Source organism: Nipponia nippon, unplaced genomic scaffold (genome assembly GCF_047370975.1).
Source record: "Nipponia nippon isolate SJK-2023a ecotype South Korea unplaced genomic scaffold, ASM4737097v1 scaffold_12, whole genome shotgun sequence".
Lineage (NCBI taxonomy): Eukaryota > Metazoa > Chordata > Aves > Pelecaniformes > Threskiornithidae > Nipponia > Nipponia nippon.
Genome location: NW_028262313.1, coordinates 4018874 through 4037323, shown reverse-complemented (window position 1 = coordinate 4037323; position 18450 = coordinate 4018874). Strand labels below are relative to the sequence as shown.

The window sequence follows — 18450 nt, the reverse complement described above, 5'->3', positions numbered from 1 at the left end:
GTGAAATTAGACTTTGACTAAGCATGGGAATGACTTAGTTGTTTTTAGCAAAAATGAAAAACACCAAGTTGAATTAACAAAACAGCACGGTAATTTGTAATTTTAAAGTGCATTGTGCCATGCGTAAGTTAGAGCCGAGGCCTGTAGGACTATACGCATGTCTAGATTGGTTTCTGATGTCTAAGCAGACTGAAGTTGTGTGTAATTATCATGCCTCCCAAATGCCATAATGGTGACAGTCACTCGTGTTACTGTCTGTCCACAGAGCACAAAAACAGCATCAGAACCCCCGCTAGCTCCCTCTGTTTCTGAAGAAGAGGATGAAGATGATGAAGAAGAGGAAGATGACAACGAACCTCCACCTGTTATCGCACCACGGCCTGAACATACAAAATCAGTAAGTCCCAGCTTTGGTTAGCACTGGATTTGGTGTAATTGAGAGCTGCGTGTTTCTGATCATTCAGCACTTGCAGATGAAGACTCTGAGGGCTGGAGTCCTGCCACGACATAGTGCTTCACCCAAGCCACTGACACCAGGAAAATCCGTTTTGAGCTTTCACATTTAGCTGTGAGTTTCCGGTGATTCTGATAGGGTCTGTGAATTTATCTTATTAGTATCAGATAAGAGGTAGCATCATGTCTTTCAGTGCTACCGGTGTAAAAGTGAGCAACTTTGTCCAAAGTATCTGTGTAGGCTCTCTGTCACCAGCGAGAGAGCAGTCATCAGATGCACCTCACACCCTTGCAGGATACATAGGAGAAACTGTCCCCTGGAGGTACCTGTCCTTCTCCACAGAGTAGTTAAATGAACAGCTTAGACTACACCCTTAACTTTTGCATGACTGAAGTTTGGTGAGAAGAATCCTACGCAGCTATGCATCGTAAAGAGGAGGTAGGTCTCTGAAAGACTGGAACGCTGTTCCTAATGGCCACTCCCTAAAGCTCGAAATACTGGTGAAAAGTCAGTTCAACAGTTATGATCAGAAAAGGGAAATGCGCCCTGCTTCTATTCAGACACTTACGTACCAACTAAAGAGTCATTTTGTTACCCATGAAAACACACGAGGAAGAAGGTCCTGGGGCCCTCGGCAGATCTATTTCTGTATCCTTGCAACACAGTAAATTCATTGTTTCACTCATCTTTCGGAAAATCAATGAAAATTGAAAATGAAAGTGGCCGTGAACTTGTGTAAAACTAGCCTTTCATTTTTGCGCATTCAGTTTGAGAAGTGGACAGCAAAACCAAACATTTTAAGAGCCCCGGATGTGGCAGACAGCATCTTCCTGAGGGTTTGCATTTGAGATATGATCTCAGGGGCATCTCTGCAAGCCACCTTTCTGACACTAAATAATTTCATGTTACAGATCTACACACGCTCTGTAATTGAACCTGCCGCTGCACCAGCACCAGCTAAAGAAGCCACCACTCCCCAGCCTGAAAACTCAAACACAAACACTTTGTACAGAAACACAGACCGGCAGCGAAAAAAATCCAAGATGACAGATGAGGAGATCCTAGAGAAACTGAGTACGTATTCTGTATTTCTTGTCTGATAAAGCAGTGTACTGTATGCATGTTTCAGGATTATATGTACCAAACGTTCATCCTCAGTTTAGTGTCATAGAGTCACTTACAACTCCCTACACAAACTGTTATTGTATTTAGAGGAAGCGAGAGAGCACTCTGGGTATTCCTTCTGCCTCTGAGGGCAGCTCTGGCTGGGTTGGTTTTGCCTGAGCTTCCTTCTGCGCTAAAGGCAAAAGCAGAGATTGTTTCTGGTTGAGCAGAAGGCTGTGACCTAGTGAATGACCTAGTGAACTCCTGTGTGCCGATGGCCAAATTGAACAGAATATTTGGGTTCCTAAATTGTCTTTAGACTCCTGACTTCTCACCAGTCATTGGAGCCAAAACACTTCGCAGAAATCTGTTGGGTTTTTGGGTGGTGTGGGGTTGGGTTTTTTTTTGCTTGCTTGTTTGTTGGGTTTGGGTTTTTTTTGTTGTTTTTGGGGTTTTTTTTGCCAGTAGACAACTGCCTCACTAAGCTGATTCCTTCAGCCTCAAGGAGCTCTCCTGCCCCAGATATTCTATTGGTGTTATTACTACTACTGCTTTACAGCTTCTACTAATATATCGGAGTTCATTTGTATGAGAATTCTACATTTTTGTCAGAGAGAACTCCTTTGAAAGAACATCAGTTGACACCATGGGTAGAGAGGAAGAGGTGTTTTCAATGTGCCCCAAAAGGAAAAAAAAAAACTTTTATAATAATCATTATTTTATTTCTTAGCTTTGTGCTTATAAAGATATATCAAAGAGACACACCTATGTGGCGTGATCAGGTAAAACTGCACTGCAAGCATTTCTCAGGAGCCAGCCTCCAGCACATCCACTGTGTATCCCTCAGATACACGGCACTTTGTCATAGCTAACTCCCAGCCAGTTAATGCTATTAGAATCCTAACCAATGGCCCCAGACCCCCGCGCAGATGATACCACAGGAAAACACATCAAGCCCTTCATGATTCTGCAGTACAACCAATTCAGTCTGCTTCATGCACGTAATAGCTATGTTCTCAGATAATAAATTGTTGGGTTCATAACATAGCCCAGCTTACTCTGTGTCTGCCATTAACTGTTAGGACAAAAAGTGGATTGATCTATGCCACCTTGTGTTTGATCTCAAAGCTGATAATGTTTTGTCTTTAATGGGAGCAGCTGCTTGTAAAGGGGTGCAGTCTGGCTGTGGCTTCTTCACAGTGGTTGTCAATGCTCGTTCTTGTGCTATACCAGCCTTTTTGTTGTACCTACCCTGCCACTGATGGCTGGTGTGACTGCAGAGGCTGGAGCCTTCCTTAGCTGTGAGATTTCAGCTGCTTATGTAGGTTTCTGCACCCTTAGCAGGTTGACAAGACTATAAAGAACTGAATCTCAGTGTCATTAGGAAGTATCCAAGGGATAAGTTCAATAGCTTTAGCTGAGGGCACAATGAAATAAATTCCCGAGCAGATAGTTACCTGCAGTTATGTCAGTTTATAAAGGGAGGAATTACAGCTTCTTCAACTGAGGCCAAATGTTTGAGGCAGGCTTCCACCATGAGATCTGCAGGTACCCTGCATCCATGAACGTAAGTATGCATATCGTTTATTCAGGCTTCTGCGTATGCCAGATTAGGACTGAGCCCTTGAGTTATTGTGGGTTATATCTTTGAAATGTTACATGCTTTCATGCTTTTTCTTTCTTAAGAATTTGATACCAAGTGAGCAAGGTCCGAAGGTCTGCCTTGGGCAAATTGTGATGTGGACAATGAAAATCTTTTTGTGCTTTCATGAAGCTGTCTGAAAATGGGGCTGATGCTTTTTTTGTTATAGCCCTGGGCTAATTATATTTAAGCATGTGTGGTGGTTGCTTTTTTCAGTTTGTTTTGTTTTAACTTGTATGACTTCTCCACCTTGCCTACTTCCCCGACAATTGATTTTATGCTACTTTTAGTAAAATGTCCCATGCCCTCTTTTATCTTAAATTGCTTTCATAATTCTTTTATGCTTGAAATAACTTGGATTTTTTTAGAGCCACTTTCATTACAAGTTTTACTAGGGAGTAAAGCCTGTAATACTGAGATAAGATCAAACAAAATTCTGTCTGCAATGAAATCATGAATATGTTCCACTGTAATTATAAAACAGAAGTGGCCCAATTCTGCTTTCTTATCTACTTAATTTAGGACTTGATAAAGGGAAGTGCTTGAAGACATCAAAATAGCTGATATGTTTACCTTTTGTCCAGAGTAGGGAGTGTTTCTCTGAACCGGAGCCACGTACCAGTCACATTGTTGATTTTAGTGCTGTTGTATTTGATGTGCATTGGCTTAAGCACAGGAGACCAGCCACAAACAACTGACTTGTGAAAGCAGCTACTTGAGTTTTGAGGAAAAACAGCAGATAGCTGGACTGCAAAATCAGTGGCAAATTTGGAAAATTCTTTTTCAAAATATTTGTTCTGCAGTCTTTTTCTTTATTCTTTTCTAACGTGGACTTCCATGAACTTCTGATATCTGTTCTGACAGATAGGCAGTTCCATTAATGAGCTGAAAATAGCACCTAGCCAGACACCGACAACCCCGTGTTTTTCCTGTTGCCCAGCCCAGGATTACGGCAATGTTTGGTTTTGTACTGCAGGGTCTCATGGGGATCCCTGTCTGGGGGAAGGTTAAGCTCAGCAGCGTGAGCGGGAGGGTGTGCTTTCTCACCTCGCATCCCTTCTTGCAGTCAGTTAAAAGAGAGTCCCAGAGCCTTCTGGTCACGTTCTTCTTGACTGAAGAGTTATTTTGTAGTGGAGACCCTCTGTAGAGAAGCAGAATGAAAGCTTTGTCTTACGTTATACGTTTCAGTGAGATGAAACTACGAAAAGTTAACCAGGTCCTGAAAGCGTTATGTCCTTGGCTTGGACTCCAGGCAATCCAGTAACTCCAACTCTTGCAGGCTGGCACAGCAGGGCAGGACCGCTTCAGGCTGCTTGAGACTGTCAGCATCCTCAGCCAGCAGGCAGAAGCTCACACCGCCATCAGCAGCGGGCACTGGCTGGCGTTCCTGGGGTGCCGGGCGAGGGGAGCGAGTACCACGGGGCAAAGGAAACCTCTTCTCCTGCAGCTCCCATTAGCGATCTTGCCAAGGCCAGCAAAATTGTTTTAGCAGGGAGTGTACCAGATGGTGTTGACACCCCGTCTTCTTGCCATGCTGGCGGGCAGGGATTCCTGGCTAGGCATCCAGTCAGATGCCCATTTGGATGCTAAAGCCCTCCGCTCCAGAGAAATGGCTTGGACAGGGGAGAGAGGTGTTTGTTACTACTTATAGTGAATGGTGCATCACCTAGTTTTGTTTTGGATGCACAGGTGAACAAATAAGTATGTGTTTATTTTGTGATACAGGAATATTGCCAGATCAGTCAAACACAATACGCTGTGAAACATTTGAAGTCTTTCCTCCTGCACTAATCCTAAAGTATTTCAGTGATGTACGTTCCAAGTTAAATCTTTAGAAGTCATTTGCATCGAGCCATCACCTTAGGCTTCATTGTTTGTATTTTATCGAGGAAATTACCAGACCAGAAAAAAAGAAAATTGTTTTTTTAATTATTCCTTCAGATTTATTTGAGTTCATCAGCTTTTGGCTCTTTCATTCGACACAAACACAGCATCCTAACTACTGCTTTCCTTCCTTCCCGTTCAGACTGCCCACACCTCCGAGTGGGCAAGAAGCTGTCAAGCAGCACATGCTTTAAGTTTAGCTTTCCGTGGCATATGAGCTCCATGCTGGCTGATGGACCTGGACTGTCCCGTGTCCTGCGCCGGACGGGCCGGCCCTGCCTTCCCGCTGCTGCAGCGCAGAGCTGCCGGGAGGCGGCAGCACCCCATCTGGCCTGGCTCCTGAACCGCATCGCTCGTGCTCATGAAATTACCGGCATCTCATTTGTGCAGCTGTCTGTGTAACGCTAGCGCCTGAGGAATATTGCTGTTCTTCTTAGACATCACAGCTGTGCTTATTTGTGAAGACCAGCATGTGTGCGGTGTTGAGAGTGCAAGTCAAACGCTAGTTACTGTTCTGAGTCAGGCTGAAGACAAGCAGCGTGGTTCTTAAAATGGCACAGGCAAGGTCTTCAGAACTTAGACGGGTAATAAATTATGAGTGTCATAGTTCTTAAAGCCCCATAGTTATTGATTATAACGTGAGATGCTGTTCTTTAAAAACATAAAGGCATTCTTTTGGCAAACTGCTGAAAGATTGAGAAGATCCCCTCCTGGAAACACTTTGCAGTATTCTTCCTGTTCTGAAAACGGCACGTGTTCATAAAAATTGATTCCGGAACCCAAGGTGCATTAAATCTTCGGAAGTATTAAACCTTCCGTTGAATCACACAGAGTATTTATTCCTAAGAAAATAAAGGCTCTGTTGTTCCAGCTCTCATTAATGCTTATAGACAACAAACACTTGCATTGGCACTTGTTCTTTTCTGATATTTGTCTCCTGTGAATGTTTCTCTGTGTTCGTAGTTTCCCGTGAAGGTAACTCTCCAAAGGACTGTAGAAAATCAGTCTTCATGGAGGCCACCTGTGCTACGGAGCTGCCTGTATTGTTGTTACCCAACTGACTACAAATGGCTCACACCCCCGGCAGTGGGGCTGCCTTTCTGATCTGCTAGAAGGTGGTGTCTCCATTTTTAAGTGAGCATCTTTCATTTTGTTTCTTTCAGGGAGCATTGTAAGCGTGGGAGATCCTAAGAAGAAGTACACTCGGTTTGAAAAAATTGGCCAAGGGTAAGTCCAGTCCCAGTTACTTATACAAAAACATGGGCCAGGTATTTTGCTGGTGTAATATCAAGCGGAAAAGTCAGGCAAGCTCCAAACATGTTGAGACACTGAGTTTAGATTCTCCTGTCTCTCAGTACTGATCAGAATTTATAACTGTAGTCAGAAGGCATCGTCAAAGACAACTTGGTGCTGGCAATGTCTTGCCTGCAGCAAGGAGCAGGACCTGGAAGATATACTGTCCCTCAAGTGTGTGGCACCTGTTTGCTTTCCTTAGGAGAAATCATTTTTGTATGTCTCAAAATAATATGGCCACACTAAAGAAAGGAGAAGAAACATTATTTCCTAAAAGAGCAACTTGCCACCTGATAGTTGTCAGATAAATAACAGTTCTCAATAACATTTCTTTGAAATAATTTGCTTAAAAAAATATTCAGTGATCAGGATTATAACCACATAGTTTAGAAACTGAAACCAGAGGTTAAATAATAAGCTCTTTCTTCTAGCAGAGGTAGTAAAATAACAAAAATTCAGTAATAAACATAGTGTCGATGCACAAAGTATGTGATGAGAAAATGCATCATCTGCCTGATGGCAGACCGCTCATGGATCCTGCAGGTTTTAGGAGCTTACTGAAAATGATCAACCAAGCTATTCCCTTTTGAAACCGAACTTTGCTTACTGTAAATAGGATTGATTTGAAATATTTCCTATGTGAGGAGGCAAGAACAAAAGAAATTACATCAAAATTAGGTATCTGACTTGCATTTTAAATACGGACAGACTCCCTGCTCAGTCAGAGTTTCCTTGGCTGTGTAGCAATTCCAGGAGGGCTAGCGCTGTTTGTGTAGCACCAGGATCACACTGCTGTCAGTGTATGACAGAAGCTGTTTACTGACATCAGGAGATATTTTTCTGCCTTAATTTTATGCGGTTTGAACTCAAGATAGCATGTTGCTGACCTAGAACTGATACATACTGCAGAAAGCCAGACACACTCATGCTCTTTCTCTGGCAGGCTTTATCGTAGATATCTCTTGTTTGGTAGGGCACTTGTGGGAAGGTGTTTCTGCTCCATTCATTGTATAAAAACCCTTTCTCAGATTCCAGCTTGCTTTCTACCCAAAGCTTTGGTTCTTACTGTCATTTGTAAAATGTCAATGGACACTTAGAGCTGTGCCAGTCTCTCAAAAGATAAGTGTCAGCTGAAGAAGTGAGAGAATAAACATGCGTGTGAAGCAGATTATTGCTGTCACCGTGAGAATATGACCATCACCCTCACAATCTTTTATTTTGACAGTCCTAGGAGTGAGCTTGTACAAAGGTGCCTCAACAACTGGTGGAAAGACAAGTGGCTAATATCTGGCCTAAAAGGGTATCTAAATTGATTTCCTCCAGCTTTTAGTACAGCCTGAAGATTGCATGTCCTTCTTACGGAGGAGTGAGTGTGCTGCCGTAACCAGCTCATGACTGTAATGCTGCAGCTCAGTTTACAGTTATGGGGAAACATCCTAAAGAAAAAAATCGTCACAAAGGTAATCAAACAGGATGATCAGGAGGAACCAGACTGCTGCATGGCTGGGGTTAGTGTGTCTGTCTGCAGCAGGGCTGGGCTGAGATGCACAGCCTTGGATGGTGCTGATGTGCTTAGTTGATGCAGGTGCCAGTTCCTGAGCTGCCCGCCTTTGCAATGAGTTGGGTACAGCTATGCCAAAGGCACTAGCAGTGTTGGAAGTGAGTAGTTTTTTAGTAGCTGCTAAGGAGAGCACTGCAAGGCAGCAAGAGACATGGCTGCTCGGAGAACTGCAGGTAGAGAGAAACTTCTTACGTAAGGAAAAGCAACTTGACAGGCACATAGCACTTCATGGCTTCATACAGCTGGTAAGTTAATAAACAGTAAAGGTTTTACAGCCATTTTGCAGTGAACAGTAGTCAGCAGGCCTGTGCTGAAGAACAGGTCAGCTTCAGTGCCCAGTCTCTGGTTTGTCATCTGTCTCCAGCTGAGGACTGAAAATGCTGCTGACACCAGAGGAAACTTAGTTAACTACTGCTTGATAAAGAGGCTGTGTTTGCTCAAGCAGTCTTAGCTCTTGCTAGAAAGACAAATTAGTATGGAGCCATGAGCAGCCTGGGTTCAGATTGGTTTTTTTAACTTGTACTGCACTGCATCACAGTGACACAGATCTATTTGTTGGCCCTGGTACTTGCCTAACTGCATTAAAACCAAGATATTACAGAACATTTAGAAGTTAGATACAGATCAGAAATTATAGTTGCTTAGAAGTAAAAGTTCGTAATGCAGAATCACAGAGCCCTCGCAATTAATTCACTGCTTTACTTAAATTACTCACCTTTATCTAAACTCCTCACAGATGGCCTGGAGCATACCAAAAGCATCCTAATTTAAATAGCTGTTTTTAAATAAACCCTGACAGGACTTTGCTCAGGAGGTACAGCACAGTGTTAGCAAGTCTGAATAAATGGTGTTGGCTTTTATGAAAACAAATTGGATTAATCTTGACAATTAGTCATAGGAAAATGCATTTGCATTTATATTAAAAGAATACATAGCGTGCCCAATGAGAACATTGTTCTCAACACAGACCTGGTGCCTGTTGAATTAAAATGCTTTTCAGAAATATTTCAGCCTGCAGGTAAACAAACAAGCCGGGGGATCATGTAAAAATGAGCAAACTGATTTTAGCATTTTCAGTCAGCGGGACACTTGCTGGATGCGTGAATTCCCGCCCTGGCTCTCCCTTGCCTCACTGCCCATGCAGACATGGGCTTCTTAAATGATGGCAGTGTAAACCTGTGGTGTAGCTCAGAAGGAAGCCCCATTAGGGTTTACAAGCCCGCAGTTGCTTTTAAACCCAACTCTGGTTGGGCCTTCCTCTGCTCGTGGCCTTTCTGGCCCTTCACATCATTACAGGGGAAGAACCTCTTTTAACGAGAGGCAGATGGCAAACAAAACCCCACACTGTCTAATCTGCAGGTGAGCACACCATTTATTTCTGGTGGCTCTACAACACAACCTATGTCTGCCACAGAAGCAAAACATAGACACCATGAAGAGTCCTTCATGTGTCTTGTGCACCTAACAGAAGCAGCTACTGATGGCTCTTGACCCACAAAGAAGCTGTCTAAGGATCCTCTGTTTTGAGCAGTTCTCCATTTGTGTGTGAAACTATATGCCTTAACCTGCTCTAGCTGTGACCTCGCAGGATGGCTGGAGATTAGTTTCCTTGCATGCTGGAGAAAGCTGTGTCTAGATCCTGTCCTCAGATGGCTGTCACGTGTATTCAGGGTTCTCAGAATGACTGCATGGTGTTGCCTGAATTTTGCAGATAGATTCAAATAAGAGGTCTGAGAAGGCACAGCTAGACCGTATGTTACATTACCTGGAAAAAAACACATACGTGCACACATACAAAAGGAAGAAAAAAAAAAAAGGAAAAAAAAAAAAGAAAACACAAAGCAAAACTGGAGAAAATGGAAAAAGAATTAAATATATTATTTTCCAGTTTTTGTAGACACCCCCCCTTAAGTTTTGAACTAAAATAATCTAGTACGTACATTTGAGATTTGCACCAGCCCTTTTTCTCCATGTTGGACATAAGTTTTATCTTGGATACCCTGCATGGCAGAGGGTTGGTGGGTTGCTGCGCTGTGCACTGCTGGCTGAAGGAGTGGATGTTTAATTAAATTAAATTAAATGTTGAATTAAACACACAAAGGTGTTTTATAAACACCACCAGCAGCAGAGCTCTTGTATCTGGGCTTGCTTTCACTCACAGGGACTAAACCGCTTCTCATTTTTTCACTGCTGTTTTGTTTTTAGGGCGTCAGGAACTGTTTACACAGCAATCGACATCGCCACAGGACAAGAGGTAAGTGTCAACAGTCCCAGCACATTTTGCAGGTATTCAGGGCTTTCCCCTCTGGTGCGAACTGTGGATGGGGCTTTTGGGTTGCCAGTATATCTTGACTGCTAAGGCTGTTCCTCCTAAGCACAAACTAGCGTCAGCTGGCAAAGTACATCATCTGCTGTCTTCGGCTTTTCAGTGAAAGCTCTTTAAGGGCAATGTGGTTCTGTGCCTCAGTAACTGAACACTTGCTGTCGCCATCCGCTTTCCAGCAACCATTACACGGAGGTGTTGATTAATGCCTGAAAAGGTGCCCGCAAATTCCTGGGGGGAGGTCCTGGTCCCCCTGGAATCAGTAAGAGCCTTGGTGCTCTCTGTGCTTGGGCTGATGCTTCACCCATAGCTTTTAAGGCCAATTGTAAGAGAATTATTTTTTTATTTACTCTGTCTTGAGAACAGGTCGGTGCTCTCCACAGTATTGTTGGTCCCAGCCTGGTACCGTGTTACATCATCCCTGAATAGGTATTTTAATGGAGAGAAATCTGTAAAGAAATGCCAGCAAGCTTTTGGGCCTGATTAAAAACTATATAATTTTTATTGCCAGTGTAAATGTATTGGTTTAGAAATTGTTATATCTCTGTTCCCCAGTGTGCATGAAGTTGTGCTATTACAGAGAATGTTGGTCTATATATACAACTTAATTCTGTACATAAAATCTGCCTGTGGACCTGGCCATAGATTGGTTAGCAATACAAACTGTGAAATCTAAAGATCAGTCATAATGAGAGGCCTCAGGAGAACCCTAGGGGTGGTCACAGATTCCCCTAGTGCTGTGAGGAATAAAGAGCTTCATTACATCGCTTAATTTCGGACAGACCTTGTCCTTATTAACTACCAGAAAGAATGCAAGGAGGGAAGTGGTGTCTTTCAGAGAAGGACACACTAGCTCTGTCTTAGTTACTGAATATATTAATGCATCAACCAGCTGATGGAGGCTGCCATCATTCTGTCCCAATGTATCTTAATCACAGGTTCAGACAGTAATACTACTTAGCATTTTTTCCATTATGTGTTTCATCTTCAAACTATAACGCAAAACCTAATTAAGGAGAGATCATGTTTAGGACGCAATTTTACGTTTTAGTCATACTGAAGCTGGTTGACACAGACACTGACAAATGAGAAGATGTATATCAAAAGCAAAGATCTCTCCTAAACAATACGGTCGTGTTCAGGTCCGGTGGCAGTGACAGCCCATTACAGGCCGTGGACTGTCGCAGGGTAGTGGGGGCCAGGGAGGGTGAGAAACAAATCTTGAAGGAAAGCAGTGTTAACTCTGACAGCCCTGTAGTGGCCAATATAAAGTGGCATCTTAACATTCATTTCCTTTGCAAAGCCAGAGTTATATATATTATAATATATATTATATTATTATATAATACAATATAATATATATAATTATATAATATATAATATATAATATAATATATACAAACCCTACCTGCAAATCTGGCTAGAAAGCCAGGAATGAGAGCGGAGGGGTGGTCTCTTTATGCCATGTCAAGAGCAGGACTAGTCAGAGGGGGAGGCTGGCCAAACTGCATTTGGAGGGAACAAGAGGCAGACTTTAAATGGCCACAGGGCCCCATCTCCCCACAAGGTGCAGGCTGGGTAGGAGGGCTCTTTTGGGACCACTGGGAAAGATTTATTTAGAATCATAGAATCATTTAAGTTGGAAAAGACCTTTAAGATCATCAAGTCCAACCATTAACCTAACATTGCCAAGTCCACCACCATGTCCCTAAGCACCACATCTACACGTCTTTTAAATACCTCCAGGGAATACCAACCACTTCCCTGGGCAGCCTGTGCCAGTGCCTGACTACCCTTTTGGTGAAGAAATTTTTCCTAATATCCCATCGATCCAGCCTGTCCAGATCCCTCTGTAGAGCCCTCCTACCCTCCAGCAGATCGACACTCCCACCCAACTTAGTGTCCTCTGCAAACATCCTGAGGGTGCATTCGATCCCCTCGACCAGATCATTGATAAAGATATTAAACAGAACCGGCCCCAGTACTGAGCCCTGGGGAACACCAGCTGTGACCAGCTGCCAACTGGGTTTAACTCCATTCACCACCACTCTTTGGGCCCGGCCATCCAGCCAGTTTTTTACCCAGCAAAGAGTACGCCCATCCAAGCCATGAGCAGCCAGTTTCTCCAGGAGAATGCTGTGGGAAATGGTGTCAAAGGCTTTACTAAAGTCTAGGTAGACAACATCCACAGCCTTTCCTTCATCCACTAAGTGGGTCACCTTTCACTGATGAAAAGCTCAAGTGGGGACCGTGGCTGCCTGGGGGAAGATAGGACTGGGTGGAGGAGCCAGGGTGAGGCAGAGGCAGGGTGGCTACAGTGGTTCAGAGCAAAAGTGATCATGTTAGCAGTAAACAGACAAGGTGGCGTCTTGGCTAATCCCATGGCTTTTTGGGGCTACAGCTTAAGATTTCTGAGTTATCATTTCCAGCTGTCAGCAAATATGTCTGAATCTTACTGGTAGTTTCTCATCCACCTGCAGTGCTGCACTTTATAACTGCTCTTAGAGAGAGGTCTACAGGGGATCTAAAAGCACTAAGCCCTGCTTATAACCCTAGGTGTATCCATAAAATACCACAGAATGGATTTTTTATTTTTTTTAAACCCAGAAAATAATTGCAAATCTAAATTGTGCTAAAGAATGTTATTTAGAGTTGCAAAATCAAAATTCAAGAAGTTAGGAAGTGCTAGGATTGGTTTGGTTTTTTTTCTTGTGTAACCTTAATGATCTTTTTAGTACAGCATTTTATATGTAATACACGTTTTCTTTCAGTTGTGCAGTTAAGAATAACAGCAGTTGCTGAAATAATGATCAAAAATCATATAATTGCTAAAGTATTACCAGCTGCTTTTATGTTTTCACAGTAACAAAATCACTTCCTGCTTGCAAAACTTGCATGAATAATAATAGTGGTGATAAACTAAGGCCATTTGAGAAGAATGTAGGTCCAGAGAGTGGCGTTAGAGATTTGTGATTGATAGTTTAACGACCATTTTTACAGATTTTATAAGGCAAACTGTATATGACCATGTGTCCTGTAACTAGCACCCAAGCTAGCAGAGAAGCAGGGTGTTGTAATTTGAGTTACTGAGCTCTTATGTCTAATGACAAGACAGTTGGCACAGCTCTGCTACGTCATTCCAAAAACGCTCACTGCATGTTCGTTCTGATCTCGTGCAACAGGCTACTCAAGTTAATGGTTTTCAATGTCATTTTAGGTGGCCATAAAGCAAATGAATCTCCAACAACAGCCCAAAAAGGAACTAATTATTAATGAAATCCTGGTCATGAGGGAAAATAAGAACCCCAATATTGTTAACTATTTAGACAGGTAAGTAGTTCTGGTATTATCATGTGAATGTTAATTTACATACTGCAAGCCAAAGATTAAAATAACCCTTTGGTCACTGGCAGAAAATTGACCTCTCTATTATTTATCTACTCATATACAATGTATGGGAGGAGATTGCATTTTGTCTGCATTAATCCTTTCTGGCATATGTAGTTTGAAGACTGTTTTCAGAAATCTGGATCAGCCATACCTTACTAAAACAACAGCCTGTAGGTTCACTAGCTCCATGTTGTGTTTTGGGGTTTTTTTTTTTGTTTTTTTTTAAGTTGATCATATTTTCTATGTCTTACAATAAGTGCTGATAAATCATCATAGAAATTATTTCCCTTGGGCTGTTCCCACTATTTTCCATTGCTGTGGATGCCAGGAGGACTAGGTTCTTGTTTTCAGAAACATGTGGGTTGCCAGTTTTTAAATTGTTTTTCCTGTTTCTGAATGTATTTTATGTAAGGTTTTCCAAACTGTTGACCAATTTCTGTCCTCAGTGGTACACACCCTCCTACCATGCACAACTACGAAAGTTGTGTTGCCTTGTTCCTGGAGTTAATCGTGGAATTTATGTGTTAAGATGATGAACCAGATGATGTGATATGTCCTGGTTTAAGATTTATCTTTGCCGTTACTAAACTGCATTTTTCACTCGCTTGCCATCTAAGACGTCTAATTTTTCACTTAAGTGCCTTTGTCATTTAGACCGCACAGCTTCTAAGTACTGTATAGCCTAGAAGGAATGTCTATTAATTTTATTCTTTGTTTAAAAATGACCTGGAAAAAAAAACCAACTGTAGTCTTTTTCATAAGGTAATTTAGCCATGCACGTTCATCTCAATGCCATTGTTTTCTTCTTTCAGCTACCTAGTCGGTGATGAACTCTGGGTGGTTATGGAATACTTGGCTGGAGGCTCTTTAACCGATGTTGTTACAGAGACGTGTATGGATGAAGGACAGATAGCAGCTGTCTGTAGGGAGGTAAGGGATCCCACGTGTGCTTCCGATTACTTGGGCAGGATGGTGCTTCTAAACAGGTGATAAGAACATGAGCTTTGTTTCTGTGTTGCTTTTATAATATGGAGCAGAAAGAGCATCTTAAGTGAACTGCCTGCCAGTTTCGCTGCACTTAGTATACTCTTACATACTGTTATTGTACTATCTCTTTTTTCAGTTTTGCTATTCTCAACTTTTGCCTCTTTAAACATTTGCCTGGAGCATGTCTGTACTGCATTCCTTGCCTGTAAAAGCAAACATGCTGGTGGCAGAATTTTAAAATAACGGCAAAGAAAAATAAAGACTCATTTATCACAGTCCTCAACTTAAAAGGATAGCATTCCACCCAAAATGGTGTTTGTTCTGAAAAATGACTAATGTGCTATTTCCAAATCTGCTGTAGAGCATAACAATAAAATCTTTGTCGCGCAGCCTCTCACCCGAAAGTGATCCACTTCATACCGAAGGAAGGGACGACTTCTTTTTTTGGCAAACAATAGTTTGTCATATGGATGGAGATAGCCCGTTCACTGCAGCAGCAGTCATTCTGTCTGTGCTTTCAGGGGATAGCCTGTAACAATAATTGACTTTTCTCTTTCAAAAGCTAATGTGCCTTCATTTAGAAAGTTATTACTCTAATAGTGTTGAAGCAGCAGGCTATTCCTCTTGACAGCACAATATTCTGCTGTTACTCACAATTCATCTAGAAATTAAATCTTTTAGAGCCATTTCCTTTCTTGTGTGATGAAATCAGGTCATTAATTTTTACCCTCATGTTTCTTTTTTATCTATCAGTGCCTGCAAGCACTGGATTTCCTTCATTCAAACCAAGTGATTCACAGAGACATCAAAAGCGACAATATTCTTCTCGGAATGGATGGATCTGTCAAATTGAGTAGGTATTCTTGGTCAGGCGCAGCGTTCCCAGAATGTGGTGTGGGGCTGCTTTTGACTGACTGCCAGTTACCCAAAAGTGATGCCTGTGGTAGCGTAATGACCACTGCTGCAAGCTAAGAGCACAATTCCAATGCGCGGAGAGGTATAGAAACCAAAAAGGTGTAAAGAGTGGCTTTGGTTTGTGTGTGTCCCTTCCAGAGGGAGGCAGTTACAATCTAAAGCTTCAAGTGAATAAAAGCCACTGCATGAAACTTGAGGGTTATTTTTAAGTGGCCAATCCAATATTTCCTTGGCTACAGCACTGAGTAGATGGAGCATGGCCGCTTTTCCAGATAGATTCAACAATGCATTCTTAGGCATAGAGTGGGGATTTCTTTTGCTTGGTTTCATAATTCAAGCTGGCTTTAACAATGCTTGTTTTTCTCCTCAGCTGATTTTGGCTTCTGTGCTCAGATCACTCCTGAGCAGAGTAAACGGAGCACAATGGTCGGGACTCCTTACTGGATGGCACCAGAAGTGGTGACAAGAAAAGCATATGGTCCCAAAGTGGACATCTGGTCACTTGGGATCATGGCAATAGAAATGGTGGAAGGAGAACCTCCTTACCTTAATGAAAATCCTCTCAGGGTAAGGTGCAAATAAAATCAGATACCACTGTCTTTCTCATCTGTCCCATGTTTTGTCTCCCATGAAACAAAATCCCAGTCACATCAGCTTGAACTAGTTCCACCAAGGCCGGCTTCTAAAACTGTCACTGGAGCCTATCAGCATATACTGTAGCTTTGGTTACGTCAATGGGAGAACCTCAAAAGAGAAGTGACATGTAGCCAGTTCAGAAATGTGCTGGGTTTGCTTAAAAGTTCTCATGCAGTTTTTGAACTCTTTGAGCTGTAGCTCTGAATGACAAGAAATTTTCAGGGGCAAGTTTCTCCAGTTGGGGAGTTTTTATGAAAAGCATTTCGACTGTATCTGCAGGTAGAGAAGTCTTTTCCAACTCAGGTCAGCGCCGGTTGCTTACCTGAGCCTTTCAGGAAGTGTCACTGGTTATAGTAATGCCATAATTATTCATTACCAAAAACATTTCTAAAAGTACGTTTTAGCACAGATACTTGTAGTAAACTAATGTAATTTTAATGTTTTGAAGTTTTGAGTTTTATCCTCATTCCTTAACATGAAATGACCAGTTCTTATACCAAATGAGCATGTAGTAGTGGAAGAATGCATACCGAGATAAAACCTCGTGACTGGTAGCTGAAACAAAGTTAAGTGCTGTACAGTTAATTCATGATAGGACACAGGAATTTATGAGGAAATTAATTTTGAGCTATGTGTATACATACATAATTTTTGTTAAGGCTAGAATTAAAATAGAGCGTGACCTTTAGCTTTTCTCATAGTAGTAAGGCTGCGCTCTCTCTGGTCTGTGGCACCCAGACTGCGTACTGAAGACTGAAAGAAGAAACAACAGAATGGTCAGGAAATACCCCCGGCCATGCTACTTAAGAAAGGAATATAACAATTATACAAATTTCAGTCTTCTACTCTTTTTGAAAAAAGGTTCCTGAGTTTTCTTGGAAGACTTCTTTTGGTTTGGTCGGTGCCCTGGGGTTTTTGGTTCCAGTGCACACATGTGGAGCGGTGTGCGTTGTGCCGCCTTGTGAGGGGTAGTAAGAAGGGAACAGGTTTGGATTCAGACTGATGCTGAATAAGCATAACATTATAACACTGCCGCCCAGTTTTACCAGCAGAGACTTTTGCACATCACCAGTTTTGCTTCGGTTTCCTGCAAAGAGAGGACCCTATTTTCCACTTCCTTCCCTGGAAGACCCTTGCAAAAAATGCATTTGCTGCCTTGTGTAAGGCAGCAAAAACGGATGAAGAGAATTATCACTACTGGTCTGGATGCTGAAAATTCCCTGCTTCCTTAACCTCAAATGTTGATGAGAGCTTCTCGAGAAGCCTCAGGTCAACTGTCAGAAAGATCACTGGATTTCTTCTTTCTGACCAAATTCACGTTCAGATATTCCTGCCCTTACCCATATTATTTGAGATGCTCTTTTTCTCCATACGTGCCTCAACTTGAACACTTAGAGCTGCAAGGCATCTTCAGGTGTCTGAGTAAATGCAGTAGGTTAAAATCAGGCATCTGAAGTTGGTACCATCTGTATTAGCTGCCTGGGCTCTTTTGCAGGGGTTGTTGCCCCTGAGCTAGGAACAGTGAACAGCTTGTGATGGACCACCCGAAGGTCCCCAGTTATCAGCTAGTTTTTGTAAGGTAAAGCAACGCCAACAGGGACAGGATCCATCTGCTGTTGTATGTGGAATCCGAGACTTCAGTGAGAGGTCTCAGCTGCATCCAGACAGGAGAGCTTATAAGCAAGACGTGTTTTTACAGCTCAGTTTTTCAGCTGATGGCACACAGTAGTTTTTGGTTTTAATAGTCACATGTAGACCACATTCAGGGAATTCTGCAAAGCGTGGAAACAAAAGGATGCTCTTTCATTTTTATGAATGATTGTTTTAATAATGGAAGGCACACAGGAGCTTCAGTTACTGACGCTAATTTCAATACATAAATAAATTATAAGGGCATTAAAGGATCATTAATCATAGGGTTAACAGCAGCCTTAATGTAGACGCATTTGTTGTTTTCCACGTGTAGAGCAAATGCATCCCATGTTGCTTAGGTTCTTTCCAGCATATGCAGAACTCCCAGGAATGAACCATTTTCCAGCTATGAGTGTCCTGGATTTCTTTTCTCTCACTGTGATTTCCTTCCATCGGGCATATGCCTAGGGCCTGAGGGACAAACATTGGTGCGATAAATATCCTTTGAAATGCAGGCTCAGCCTCCCCAGTTTCAATTTAAAAAAAAAAACCCAACAAATCAAACCCGAAGCATTTCTGTTTGCTTTTTCATTTATTAACCACAGCACATCAATTTTCCTCAAAACTGT

General features: G+C 42.3%; 1 protein-coding gene across 4 annotated transcripts in view; it reads left to right on the top strand.

Moving 5' to 3' along the window:
• Positions 1–18450, top strand: part of PAK3 (p21 (RAC1) activated kinase 3) — a 148824-nt gene that overhangs the window by 118309 nt on the left and 12065 nt on the right. For all 4 annotated transcript variants that reach the window (XM_087748437.1, XM_087748438.1, XM_087748436.1 and 1 more), the window contains 8 exons: positions 266–397; positions 1366–1528; positions 6248–6311; positions 10144–10192; positions 13479–13591; positions 14464–14581; positions 15392–15491; positions 15924–16120. In XM_087748437.1, the coding sequence (XP_087604563.1) occupies positions 266–397; positions 1366–1528; positions 6248–6311; positions 10144–10192; positions 13479–13591; positions 14464–14581; positions 15392–15491; positions 15924–16120 (936 nt within the window). The remainder of the gene's footprint in view (positions 1–265; positions 398–1365; positions 1529–6247; positions 6312–10143; positions 10193–13478; positions 13592–14463; positions 14582–15391; positions 15492–15923; positions 16121–18450) is intronic.